Source organism: Odontomachus brunneus, unplaced genomic scaffold (genome assembly GCF_010583005.1).
Source record: "Odontomachus brunneus isolate Ranch 3 - 2012 unplaced genomic scaffold, Obru_v1 Obru_scaffold_146, whole genome shotgun sequence".
Classification (NCBI taxonomy): domain Eukaryota; kingdom Metazoa; phylum Arthropoda; class Insecta; order Hymenoptera; family Formicidae; genus Odontomachus; species Odontomachus brunneus.
This window is the reverse complement of record NW_022639596.1, coordinates 268,491-279,880: the sequence shown is the minus strand read 5'-3', so window position 1 is coordinate 279,880 and position 11,390 is coordinate 268,491. Positions and strand designations below refer to the sequence as shown.

The window sequence follows — 11,390 nt, the reverse complement described above, 5'->3', positions numbered from 1 at the left end:
CGCATGGAGATGAACGTTTGTCCTCGTGCCATATGCATTTATAATTTTTCTTCGCGTAGATATCGCTAGTTTTGATAATGAAGTATTAGTTGACATTAATTTATTTTTGTAGCGAAGATAACGATAAGATGGCTTCATTTGTGAAACAAATGCATACCCAAGTAAGAATTTACTACTGGCATCAAAGTGGCCCAGTACTAATTTATGGTAAACGTTATTGGCATAGTACCAGATGCTAGTACGGGTTTAGTATTGGTATTACCATAGAAGGAGGGCGTATTAGGTGCCGGCGGGACGCCGTGCGTTCGAGATCTGCGTATCTTTTCGTTCCAAAGAGAGAAAAATATCAAGAATTTTACTAGGCTGGGATTCGAACCCGAGTTTTTCACTTGCCGGGTGACTGCTCTAAAACCACTGAACTACCTGACGCTCCACGCTCACGACACTCTCGTCTCCCTAGATAACGCTCAGTATTAGTGTGATACTGAAATAGAAAAGGGCAAGTATCGGAAAACAGTACTGTACCAGTATAAAAAAAAAAGTATTGATTCCTAGCACTGGGGAAGTACCTATTCCCAGTACTGAACCAGTATCGATTCCTAGTAATTTTTATTATTTGTACAATTAATATCACAACTATATAGTACGGAAAGAAAGATCAGACCATGGCCGGGCTGCTCTCGTTTGTACCTATACATGTCTATTTTTAATAATCATATGAGAAAACAATCTTCGGGACGACGGCTGGAATCGAACTCGAGTCTTCCGCTTGTCAAGCAAGCGTTTTTACTACTGAGCTATCTAGGTTTTGCATTAGTGATCTCTTCCGTTTTGCCATAAAAAACATTAGTATTGTTCGTTTTTCGGTACCGACACAATATTGGCCCAATATCCTCTATTGGCAAATTGTATACTATTCTTACTTAGGTATCTAGTACTGATTCTACGAATAGGGTCAGTACCAATAATACAGCTTTTTTAATACTGAGCTAGTATCGAAAACGCTTTTCGGTAACGCCTCAGCAGTACGATTATGTAACTCGTTAAATGCAGTTAACGATAGATGTTGTATCGTTGCGCAGCTTTTCTACGGTATAGAAAAACTGCAACGATAACGAAACTGTCGTTAACTGCATTTAACAAGTTACATAATCGCACTGCAGTACACTTACGGTACAATTATCCAGTATCCAACCTTAGTACGGAGCTAGTACCAACAATTCAGCTTTTTTATATTAGGCCCAGTATTGAGCCAGTACCAAAACCGGACATCCGCTTATCGACCCAGTATCGGACCATTTTTTCGTACTGGCGAAACGTATACGATTTCTATTTGGGTATAAGCGAAACATTGTTGTCTTTAATTTATTTCGTTTATGTACAAAAGATACACTTTATATACATGCATACTCGTAAGTATACAAGTTATTATGTTACAACAACCCTGTAAAAATGACGAAATCACGAATGAATGAGTAGTGTCTCATACATTTCAGAACATGAATATAATGGCATATGTGGGAAAACTTGATTATAAGTATACGCTTTTTCTCACTCTCACTTTCTTACATTTCTACACATACACACTTTCTCTTTCTTTCGCATCATATATCATGATTATATAGGAAGGCAATAAAGATAAAAGATTGATTTTATCATTTCTTACTCTTTCTTCGCGTTACTCGATCTATTTTTCAGAATTCCATATAGTAGAACAATGTGGCACAGGTGCAAAGCTGCACTACTGAAAACTGTACTTGGATATGTGTTCCAACATAATTCTATCACGCCTAAGATAGTCAATTTAAAGGCAGTCTTATAGTGGGTGCACCATGCGATATACGGTAATGTATGATAGTACCATATGTAAAATTGATAATGCAGTGACCTGCTAAACATAACACCGATGAAATTTGCAACAAAGAAAGGATAGATAAATAACTGGCTCACTGTTGATGTATCTACTTTCTCTTTACTACGGAGCTGAGGTCTCAAGTTTTTCTCAACAAGTTTCAATGTTGCGTATGATTTCATATAAGTGGTCCAATTGGATGCACAATAAAGCAATGTTAAGACATGCAAAAGTAACAAAGAAATATGAAAGTATGGATGAACAAATATATCTTTTGGTAGGAATCGCCAGTTTACAGTCCATTTATATTCAAAAACTCTACCCAAGTCGAAGGAACCTTTTAGATATGCAATTGGGTTTTCTAGCAAAAATGGAAGGCCAAGAATCAACTGTACAAATGCACAAACAGATAAGTGTATCAATGTTTTGAACTTGCCTAATACACACAGATACGCGATAAGAAGCGCCGGAGCAAACAACAATATGTTCATCTTAACTGACACGGCGAGACTATATAGCACGCTACCCAAGTACCAACGGTTGTCCAAGAACGCATTGATACTCGCGAATAACAGCACCATCGCTACGGGATCGTTGAACAGTCTCAAAATAAATATCGAATGTATTCGATAAGAAGTGCAACACATCAGAATGAGAACGTAGGGTGGCACTTTTTTGGTCCTCGCGTAAATTCGAAAGACCAGAGTCAACGTGATCACATAGAGAGCCGCGAACAAATATTGCGCCGTTCTCATCTCCGTGCCGTGCGAGGTTATGTAGTACAAACCGGAGAAGACGTAAACGAATCCGGCGGGATAAACCAGCGGTCCGGTGTCACCTCTCAATTTCGAGTAATCGAGGGTTCCGTTGAGGAAACCCTCGATCTCCTGCATGTACGCCTTCCAGTCGATCTCTGTATATGGCACATTTCTGATAACCAGCACATTCAACACTATCTCCAAGATGATGAACGATATCGCCGTCGCCGGCAGTCGTCTCGGCTCGGTTAGCAGAGAAACGAGATATCGCCATTCCAAATGATCTGCTACCCAGTTCTTCCGAGTTTTCTTTGAAGAATTTCCCGAGTTGACATTAACCCTACTTTCTTTGCGTGGCGCCATGTTGCCCTGCGATACACGTGGACAACAGCTGTGCCGCGAACGTCATTTCCTCCTCGCGCGTCATGTGTTCAGCGGAAGTGACGTGTTCACGTCTACTTCTACAGAGGGCGCGTTGAGGGAAGAGCGTCTACAAGAAATTCTTATGACACATGATCGTTCTCAAGGGGAGCGTCCCGATTGACCACGGTACGATTGGACACAACCAACCGATGAAAAGAATTATCTAGTGAATTACTAGGTCGAACCAATCATTACAATCTGTGTCCAATCGTGGTCAATCGGGTCCCACCCGTTCTCAAGCTTCTCTCTGTTATTATGGCTTAGTGCTCAAAACGTAGAACTCTCTTTTCTTGGAAAAAGATAACAATAGTGTGAAACTGACAATTGTTGTAAAAATTGTACTGGTGTTATCGAAATCGCTCGATAGAAAATACTTGTGAATCCATTTGCTATATTTTAGAAAATCGATTACGTACTTCGACATATATTCTTTATATTTCTTAATAATTTCAAATGTCTACACGGTATATGAAAAAAGTTTATGGCGGCGATGTGATCGCAGAAAAAGATCACAATAGCGCGAGTGATACAGATATTTCAGTAACTAACGGCACGAAGTCTAAATCCTTCAACGTTTTCGATGTGGTATGTGATGATAGATATGCAGTAATTATGGGTGTAATCTCTACTCCGATCAGACTTCAAAGTTCTAGCAGGGTTATGACGTCATTAAACATGTATATCCTTAGTCCAAACAGATTTAAAAGATTTAAAGCCTATAAAACATCAAATAAATTACATCTCGAATCTATTTATAATATCCTTTCTGAATGGTAATGACACTGGAAATTTGTATCCACAGTTACATCAGAGTTCTGACAATGATAGTGAAAATACCAATGATAAACAAGATGATGAAAATATAATTCCAAATGATGCAAATGACAATGAGGTAAAACGCAAGAAAAAGAAAAAGAAACGTAAGAAGACAGAGAATATTAAGAATCAACAACAGCAAGATGTAGAGTTTAACAAAAATATAGATGAAATTGAACAGAGCATATGGGAAGTAAACCAACTGCTCGGAGAGCCAGTACCAGGTTGCAGTAAACAAACTTCTGAACCACAATGGATCAATGAGATATCTAAAGAGGATATATTGACTGTAGAACATAAACACTTAAATCCATATAATGAATTGAAAAAAATCTTTGGTAGTAAAACTATACAAGCTGAACGAAGGTACAACTACATAATTATATATCATTGTATCTCCTAATAATTCTTAAAGATGCTATTTTAAGTTTTTGTCATTTACATGCATATATTCAATAATATATAGATAGCAAATGTTCATTACTTTATAAGCTTATATTGACTATAAAAAATGTTATATTCTCATAGCAAAAGAAGAAATAGAAATCGTTCTGGTCATTTGAAGAAAACATGGTTAGTCTGTCCTCGAGATAATTGGCCACCAATTGGTAAATCTGGATTATCAATGTCTTTAGATTATTCCATGCAAAATACAGGAAATGTACAGTATTTTGTGTATGAACATAGCACTTCGTACAAACAGATACAACTGAAATTCTTGCAGGCTGTTGAAAGCTTGAATCCAGAGAACATAATTGTAAGTGAATATATGATAGTAAACATATAAGGTAGGTAAAAGTACCAATGCCTGGACACATACCTAGCATGTACCTAAGTCTGGACATGCTTGTTATTTTAGTTTTAAAATATTGAAATATCCAAACTTTCAATATAGAATATATATATATATATATATATATATATATATATATATATATATATATTTTATGTTTGAAGATTAAAAATTTGTATTTAAAATTGATATACTCGTATTTAAAATCAAAACAACAAGAATGTCCAGAATTAGATACATACTTGGTACGTGTCCAAACATTGGTACTTTTATCTTACTGCAAAGTTCTAAAAATGTAATCATTGTTTTTATCTAAATATTTCATATAAATATTAAGTATATTTCAGAGCTTAGTAAATGCACATTCTTACCATGTAGATGCTCTCCTACAGTTAGCTGAACTCTGTAAATTAAGTGAAGATTTAGCATTGGCAGCAGGATTTATTGAACGGGCTTTGTATTGCTTAGAATGTGCATTTCATCCATCCTTCAATATGATATCTGCACAGTGTAGATTAGATTACTGTAAACAGCAGAATCGTGCACTGTTTATAACACTTTTTAAACATCTTGAGTTTGTTGGCGGACGAGCTTGTTATAGGTATGTATTACAATACATGATTTTAAAAAATATTGAGTTCAAATAGTAAAAGGAAATTGTATTAACATTTCAGAACAAGTTTGGAATTTTGTAAACTTCTTTTATCATTGCATCCGGATGGTGATCCACTGGCAGTAGTTCTGTTTATTGATTTTTATGCCTTAAGAGCTAAGGAATATGAATGGTTTATAAAATTTTGTGATCTGTGGGAAAGCACCAGGAATTTAACTCAGTTACCAAACATAGCATATAGCCTGGCCTTAGCACACTTTCGTTTAGGAAAGAAGGCTGATGCTGATGAGCTTTTGCAGAAGGCTCTTATTATGTTTCCAGGTGTACTGATGCTTTTACTTGAAAAATGTAGCATACAGACGGACAGCAAGGTTTGTAGAATTTAAGACTTCTAGTTTCTAAACAATAATATAATTATAATTATATATATATTATACAGGAAAAATTTATACTACACTTTAATATAGGTTTGATAAGAAAACAGGAGTCTTAAATATATTTTCTTTAGTTATTTTCCATATAATCAGAAGAAGGAGGGCGTACTAGGTGGGATGCTGTGCGTTCGGGAGCTGCGTTTCTTTTCATTCCAGAAAGAGAAAAATATCGAAAACGCGGTTTGTTAGACCGGAACTCGAACCCAAGTCTTTCGCTTGCCGGGCGACTACACTAAACCACTGAACTACTTGACGCTCCACGCTCATGACATTCTCCTCTCCCTAGATAACGCTCAGAAATGCCGTTCGGAAGCGACATCTCCGGCGTTATCCCGAACGCACGGCGACTATAGAGAGAAACATTGTTATTGTACCAAATGTCAAGTCAAAAGTTGCGATCCTTTAAGACCTGCTATGTATGCCCGTCTCCACCGTTGCTTCTCCTCATCTGGTGTAAATTATAGAAAAAGCCCCGGGGCCGACACCAATTTTTTGGCAGCCCCCGGATGCTTGGACACGTTTCGCAACGTGCGAAACGTGAGGGGGGTTCCACTTATTAAAGTTATTTCTTAGTTATGCTGTACCAAAATACATTACTTATTGATATATTTTGTTTATTAGGTGATGCGTCATGATTTCTTTAATTCTCAAGCACAAGCAAGTACGTCACCAGCTTTGGAAAAGTTACAAAATTTGTACGTAGCACGTAGCTTTCATTTATGGAAGGAGGCAGATATTTTACCATGGTTAGAAACAAATGTGCACACTGTGCTAAATCGTGTTGAACTTAAAGATGATTATGTTAAATACTGTCGAGTAAAGCGTAGTAAGAGATATCAAGGGAAGTTGCCAAAAAACGTCTTGAGACATATTATACTAGCAGATATGAAAGAAGTTATAGTTAATGTGCAAGAAGTATGTACATATTTTGCATATTACTAATATATTATGAAACATGTATCATAGAATCTGTTGAAGCATGTATATTGCTCATTCTAGATCCAAAATGAAGGACCAGTGTTGTCACATGATCCATTGCCACCCATAGACAGTATTGATATCTACAGGAGGACTACAACAAATGACAGAACAGCTCAAAGTAACTCAAACTTCTTTTCTCTTTTTTTCTCTTCATTATTTACGGGTATTGATGAAGTAGCAGCTGATGCTTTAAATGGTTTATATCTGTTGTAAGTATATATTTAAATATAAAAATAAAATATATAGCATATATACAATAGCTTGATTAAAAGTTGTAGATATATATTTACTGTCCTAAAAAAAATTGTAGCTATTAAATCTTTTCTTATTAAGCATTAAAAAAATAAACTATTAATTACATATTATAAGTTAAGTATTAGTATATACATAACTAATTTGCAATTGAATAGTTAGATAATAATAATTTTTTTATTCAGTGAGGAGAATGATGATCATGCACAATAATCACACGGAGTCAAATGATAGTAAAATGTTTAAATACGATTAAGACGATTAAAACTATGGTAAAACACAAATCACATGAAACTTGATAAAAAAATGATTAAAAACAATTAAAACCACTAAAATGTATGTGGACGGTAAAACACAAATTACGTGAAACTTAATGGTAAAACGATTAAAACGGCGATAAAACAGAATATGCAGCTTCATATGTAACAACTTTAACAACGTACAAGAGACGATAATTTCAAAATTATTCTATTATAATCAAATGATTCCTAAATTTGTTGTTTTCTTCTGTACAGATAAAAATAACAGAATTGTTTTGTTAAAGTTCTTCATTATCAAAGTTGATCATTAGAAAATTAAGTTACTTCAAAATAATATATATTGCATGTAATATTGTATTATTGTGTAGCAAGACATTAAATATTGGTTAATTATTGTAACAAATCGATTATTACATATAAATGTTTTTATACAACTTGTAAATATAGTAAATGTATCTATACAACAGTAAATAAAATATACAGAATAAATCCTATATACGCCTTTTATGTATATGCATGAATGTTTTATACAAGGTGTAATACAAGATGAAATAGATAATTGAATGTTAGAAGTGTATTCTACTCAAATTAAGGATGAAAAAAAGTTACATAAATATAAATTTGGAGATTATTCTTTTCTGAGATAACAAATATCTTTTCTTTACGGAATTTAACAAAAAAATAATCTTAAACTTCTAAATCATACTGTTGTTTCATCCTCAAAATCAGCAAAATATGCTTTTGAAGTTATCTATTTCAGTTATGCCTTGTTATGTATATCATATATAATATCATCATATTACATACAAAAAAATTAGGATAAATATTATATTAATACTTATAATTGTAAGATCATATGCTTTTTAACATAATTTTGTAAGTAGAAGAGAAATTGTTCTTATAAACAACTTAAAATGTTAAAATCTTTGTTTAGTATGATTTAAAGCCAAAAATAAATTATCAAAGTGTTACCGCACATTTCACAGATAAAGATATTCATTAAAAATGATTTCTCAATCGACATGTTCATATCATTTATTGCATCCCTTACACCATACTGTGAAACACGGGATTATAACGACAAATTCCAGGGCCATACTCTTGATAAGCTTTCTTCGTGTGACACACTGTGTAGAATTCTGGATCACTGGCTAGTAATGCACCGCCGTACCACACAGCACAACGCTGTTTGTGATGCGAGATCACACGAACATCTATCGGTTTTGGCTGAAATATAAACATAAATAGTTTAATAGATATTGCTTTATGAATCAGTGAAAGAGTAAGTATCATGATAATTACCGTAATATGGCTGCCACTTAGCGTCTCACTAAGCTTGAGGCGTGTATCAACAATTTTTTTGATGTCACGCTGCAACCTTCTACCGAAATCCTTGAACATAGTAGAACCTCCTGATAACACGATATTACTATACAACGGTCTTCTGACATCAATTGGGCAGTTTTGAATTACATCGTCGACAATCTCATTAAGTGGTGTTGTGAAATCTGGATTGGAAAACTGAAATGTTTTCGTATATAGAAACGATGAACAAGTTGATTATGTGAATCATAAATTAGCAGTCGCATATACAGCAACATACTTCAGGATGGAAGAATATTTCCGGTCCAAGAAACCTTTCGTATCCGACGTCCACGGCGAAAGGTTGCTTAGTGATGCTATTAACACCTTCGTATTTTTTAATTTTCGTGGGATCACTATCATATTTGGCAAATTCCTTCGATATATCTGGACATATATAACAATACTTCTCTTTGATTGCTTTGGCAGTTTCTAATGATTGCTCAGGTGGTATTCCAATCTCTCGTTCCCTCAGCAGGCTTTGTATAAAATAAGTGATATCACGACCCGCGATAGGAATGTGTTTTATGCAACTCCCTATGACAAAACCTTCCGCCTATAAAACACAATATTCATTGTTATTGCGGACTTTATCAGCGCAATCTTGTAAAATAAGACTCAACAATAAATTTGTGTACATACTACTGGAATTACGTGAGTCACACCATCTCCACTATCGACAACAACGCCTGTTAAAGTACGATCATCTACATTTTTGGCAGTCCATGAAGCAGCTAATGCGAGAACAGCTTGTACAGCTATGTAAAGTCCCGGTACATTGAATGACTCAAACATAATTTCTGCCGTATATTCTCGATTTTCTGGAGTGTTTAAGGGTGGTTCTGTTAACAGAAAGTAATGATCTTCAGGTTCCGACCTGAGATACTTGAAAATACATTGTTGCAAAAACTTCTCCATCAAATCCCAATCTTCCACCAGTCCATGTCTCACAGGATACTACGTGCAAATTGAAAATTGAGAAATATAATTATTAAATATCCGTTATTAAATATATAAATTTGCTTATTGTGAGGATACTTTGTAGATAGCTACTTTAACCGAGTATCCAGTAGCTTCGAAAGCTTCATCTCCAATATAAGCATCCAGATCTTCGACACCTTTTGTAATCCTTCTTGCGTTATTATCACCCACTTTAGCTGTTTCTTTAATAGCAATTGCTGAAGGTATAGTCAGCTGAGGTTCTTTGTTACCAGCAAATCCTAATTTTGTGTATCTGTAGATACACAATAATGATTTTTGAGTAAGCTAACAAATGTAATATATTATATATATTTTATTATAAAGCCAAACAGGATTTCTATTATAAGAATTAGATATTCATGAATCATCAGAGAGGTGCGGTCATTGTGCTTTATCAAGTGTTTATCTACAGTACATGTCGGTGACATATCAATCGGTTTCTAACCTTAATTAGCTCCACCCTAAATCGACCTTCTACACATATTTTCTATCACTTTAGGGATTATACTTACCCAGTACCTACGTCAATGACGCACGCAGGTAAACGCCCGAGCATATTTGCAATTTTACTGTATTATTACGGTAAAACAGACTCGAACTGACAACCCGTACCTAACCATCGAAAAGCTAACGCAATCAGAGAGAAGCCTAATATAGCATCTACACCGGTGTTTTTAGCTGCACTAACGACATCTAAAGGTGCCAATACATGGGAGCGTTCCAGCGTCGAGCGTTAAAGCGTTAGCCAATCAACATATCAGGTCCCAGAAGTATACTTATAGTTCTTGCGGAAAGTGGCACGTTGATTGGCTACCGTTTTAATGCTCGATGCTCGATGCTCCCATGTAAAGGTACCTTAAGGTTTGTTTGCGTCGCATGCCCCAACGTGCTCCTACTCGCTCCAACGTACTCTGATTGATCCGCGTGGTGACGTGAACCAATCAGAATGCATTGGAGCGAGTAAAAGCACGTTGGGACATGCGACGCGACAAACATAATATTTCTAGTAATAGATTGCACCCGGATGAGGAATCTGAACGCAGCCTAGGGATGCTATTCCGTTACCGTGGTTCCGACAGTTGTCGGATCGGTAGGCGTCGTTGCGCAGTTTTTCACGGTATAAAAAAAGCTACGCAACGACGCCTACCGATTCGACAGCTGTTGGTACGCGGGAACGGAATAGTACCCCAGTACACTGTAAAGGTGCCAATTCATGGGAGTGTTCCAGCGTCGAGCATTAAATCGTTAGCCAATCAACGAATCATATCCCAGAAGTATATTTGTAGTTCTTGCGGAAAGTGGTACGTTGATTGGCTACCGCTTTAACGCTCGATGCTCCCATGTAAAGGTACCTTAACAGTATCTAGTTCCATCAATGACGTCATGAATGGCAGCTATTTTGGCGGGTGTATATCAGTTGGACACGGGGCAATTGGACACAGTCCAATCACAAGTCGCTGTTCCAAGGGACCCTACAAATGTCTCTAATCACACGGTGCTGTGATTGGCTGTGTCCAAATGCACCGTGTCCAAGTGCACCGCTCCCATTTTGGCACGGCAACTATTGCGGGTGTATATCAGTTGGACACGGAGCAATTGGACACAGTCCAATCACAAGTCGCTATTCCAAGGGACCCTACAAATGTCTCTAATCACACGGTGCTGTGATTGGCTGTGCCCCCAAATGCACCGTGTCCAAGTGCACCGCTCCCAACTATTGCGGCGGCTGAGAAGGTCAAGCAGTTACAGTACAAATATGGCGACGAACAGCTCGATAGAAAAAGTAGATCTTTTAGATGTGGAAACAAATAACAGCACGCCAAGCACTTGCTCGTCCAACGTTAAATCGGTCGCAAACTGATCTG

The 11,390-nt window shown here is 36.3% G+C and overlaps 3 protein-coding genes across 3 annotated transcripts; 1 reads left to right on the top strand and 2 right to left on the bottom strand.

Moving 5' to 3' along the window:
* Window positions 1-1,359: 1,359 nt before the first annotated feature.
* LOC116850453 (lethal(2)neighbour of Tid protein) lies at window positions 1,360-3,010 on the bottom strand. The gene has a single exon (XM_032828764.1). It carries the CDS (start codon window positions 2,971-2,973, stop codon window positions 1,663-1,665), a length of 1,311 nt encoding a protein of 436 aa, XP_032684655.1. The 5' UTR covers window positions 2,974-3,010; the 3' UTR covers window positions 1,360-1,662.
* Window positions 3,011-3,259: 249 nt separating this feature from the next.
* LOC116850452 (transcription factor 25) lies at window positions 3,260-7,676 on the top strand. The gene is made up of 8 exons (XM_032828763.1): window positions 3,260-3,618; window positions 3,836-4,215; window positions 4,378-4,606; window positions 4,990-5,243; window positions 5,317-5,626; window positions 6,311-6,604; window positions 6,689-6,879; window positions 7,108-7,676. Exons 1-8 carry the CDS (start codon window positions 3,487-3,489, stop codon window positions 7,133-7,135), a joined length of 1,818 nt encoding a protein of 605 aa, XP_032684654.1. The 5' UTR covers window positions 3,260-3,486; the 3' UTR covers window positions 7,136-7,676.
* A 258-nt stretch (window positions 7,677-7,934) lies between these two features.
* On the bottom strand, window positions 7,935-10,200 carry LOC116850454 (actin-related protein 3). The gene is made up of 6 exons (XM_032828765.1): window positions 10,038-10,200; window positions 9,598-9,778; window positions 9,187-9,501; window positions 8,786-9,100; window positions 8,485-8,703; window positions 7,935-8,409 (listed from the first exon to the last, which is right to left on the bottom strand). Exons 1-6 carry the CDS (start codon window positions 10,079-10,081, stop codon window positions 8,230-8,232), a joined length of 1,254 nt encoding a protein of 417 aa, XP_032684656.1. The 5' UTR covers window positions 10,082-10,200; the 3' UTR covers window positions 7,935-8,229.
* Window positions 10,201-11,390: the final 1,190 nt, after the last annotated feature.

Coding starts and splice junctions, on each gene's coding strand:
- LOC116850453 (XM_032828764.1), bottom strand. CDS start 2,973: ATGGCGCCACGCAAAGAAAGTAGGGTTAATGTCAACTCGGGAAATTCT.
- LOC116850452 (XM_032828763.1), top strand. CDS start 3,487: ATGTCTACACGGTATATGAAAAAAGTTTATGGCGGCGATGTGATCGCA. Junction 6,605..6,688: donor TTATAGTTAATGTGCAAGAA/GTATGTACATAT, acceptor TGCTCATTCTAG/ATCCAAAATGAAGGACCAGT. Junction 6,880..7,107: donor TTAAATGGTTTATATCTGTT/GTAAGTATATAT, acceptor TTTTTTATTCAG/TGAGGAGAATGATGATCATG.
- LOC116850454 (XM_032828765.1), bottom strand. CDS start 10,081: ATGCTCGGGCGTTTACCTGCGTGCGTCATTGACGTAGGTACTGG. Junction 9,502..9,597: donor CTACTGGATACTCGGTTAAA/GTAGCTATCTAC, acceptor ATTTGCACGTAG/TATCCTGTGAGACATGGACT. Junction 8,704..8,785: donor AAATATTCTTCCATCCTGAA/GTATGTTGCTGT, acceptor AAAACATTTCAG/TTTTCCAATCCAGATTTCAC.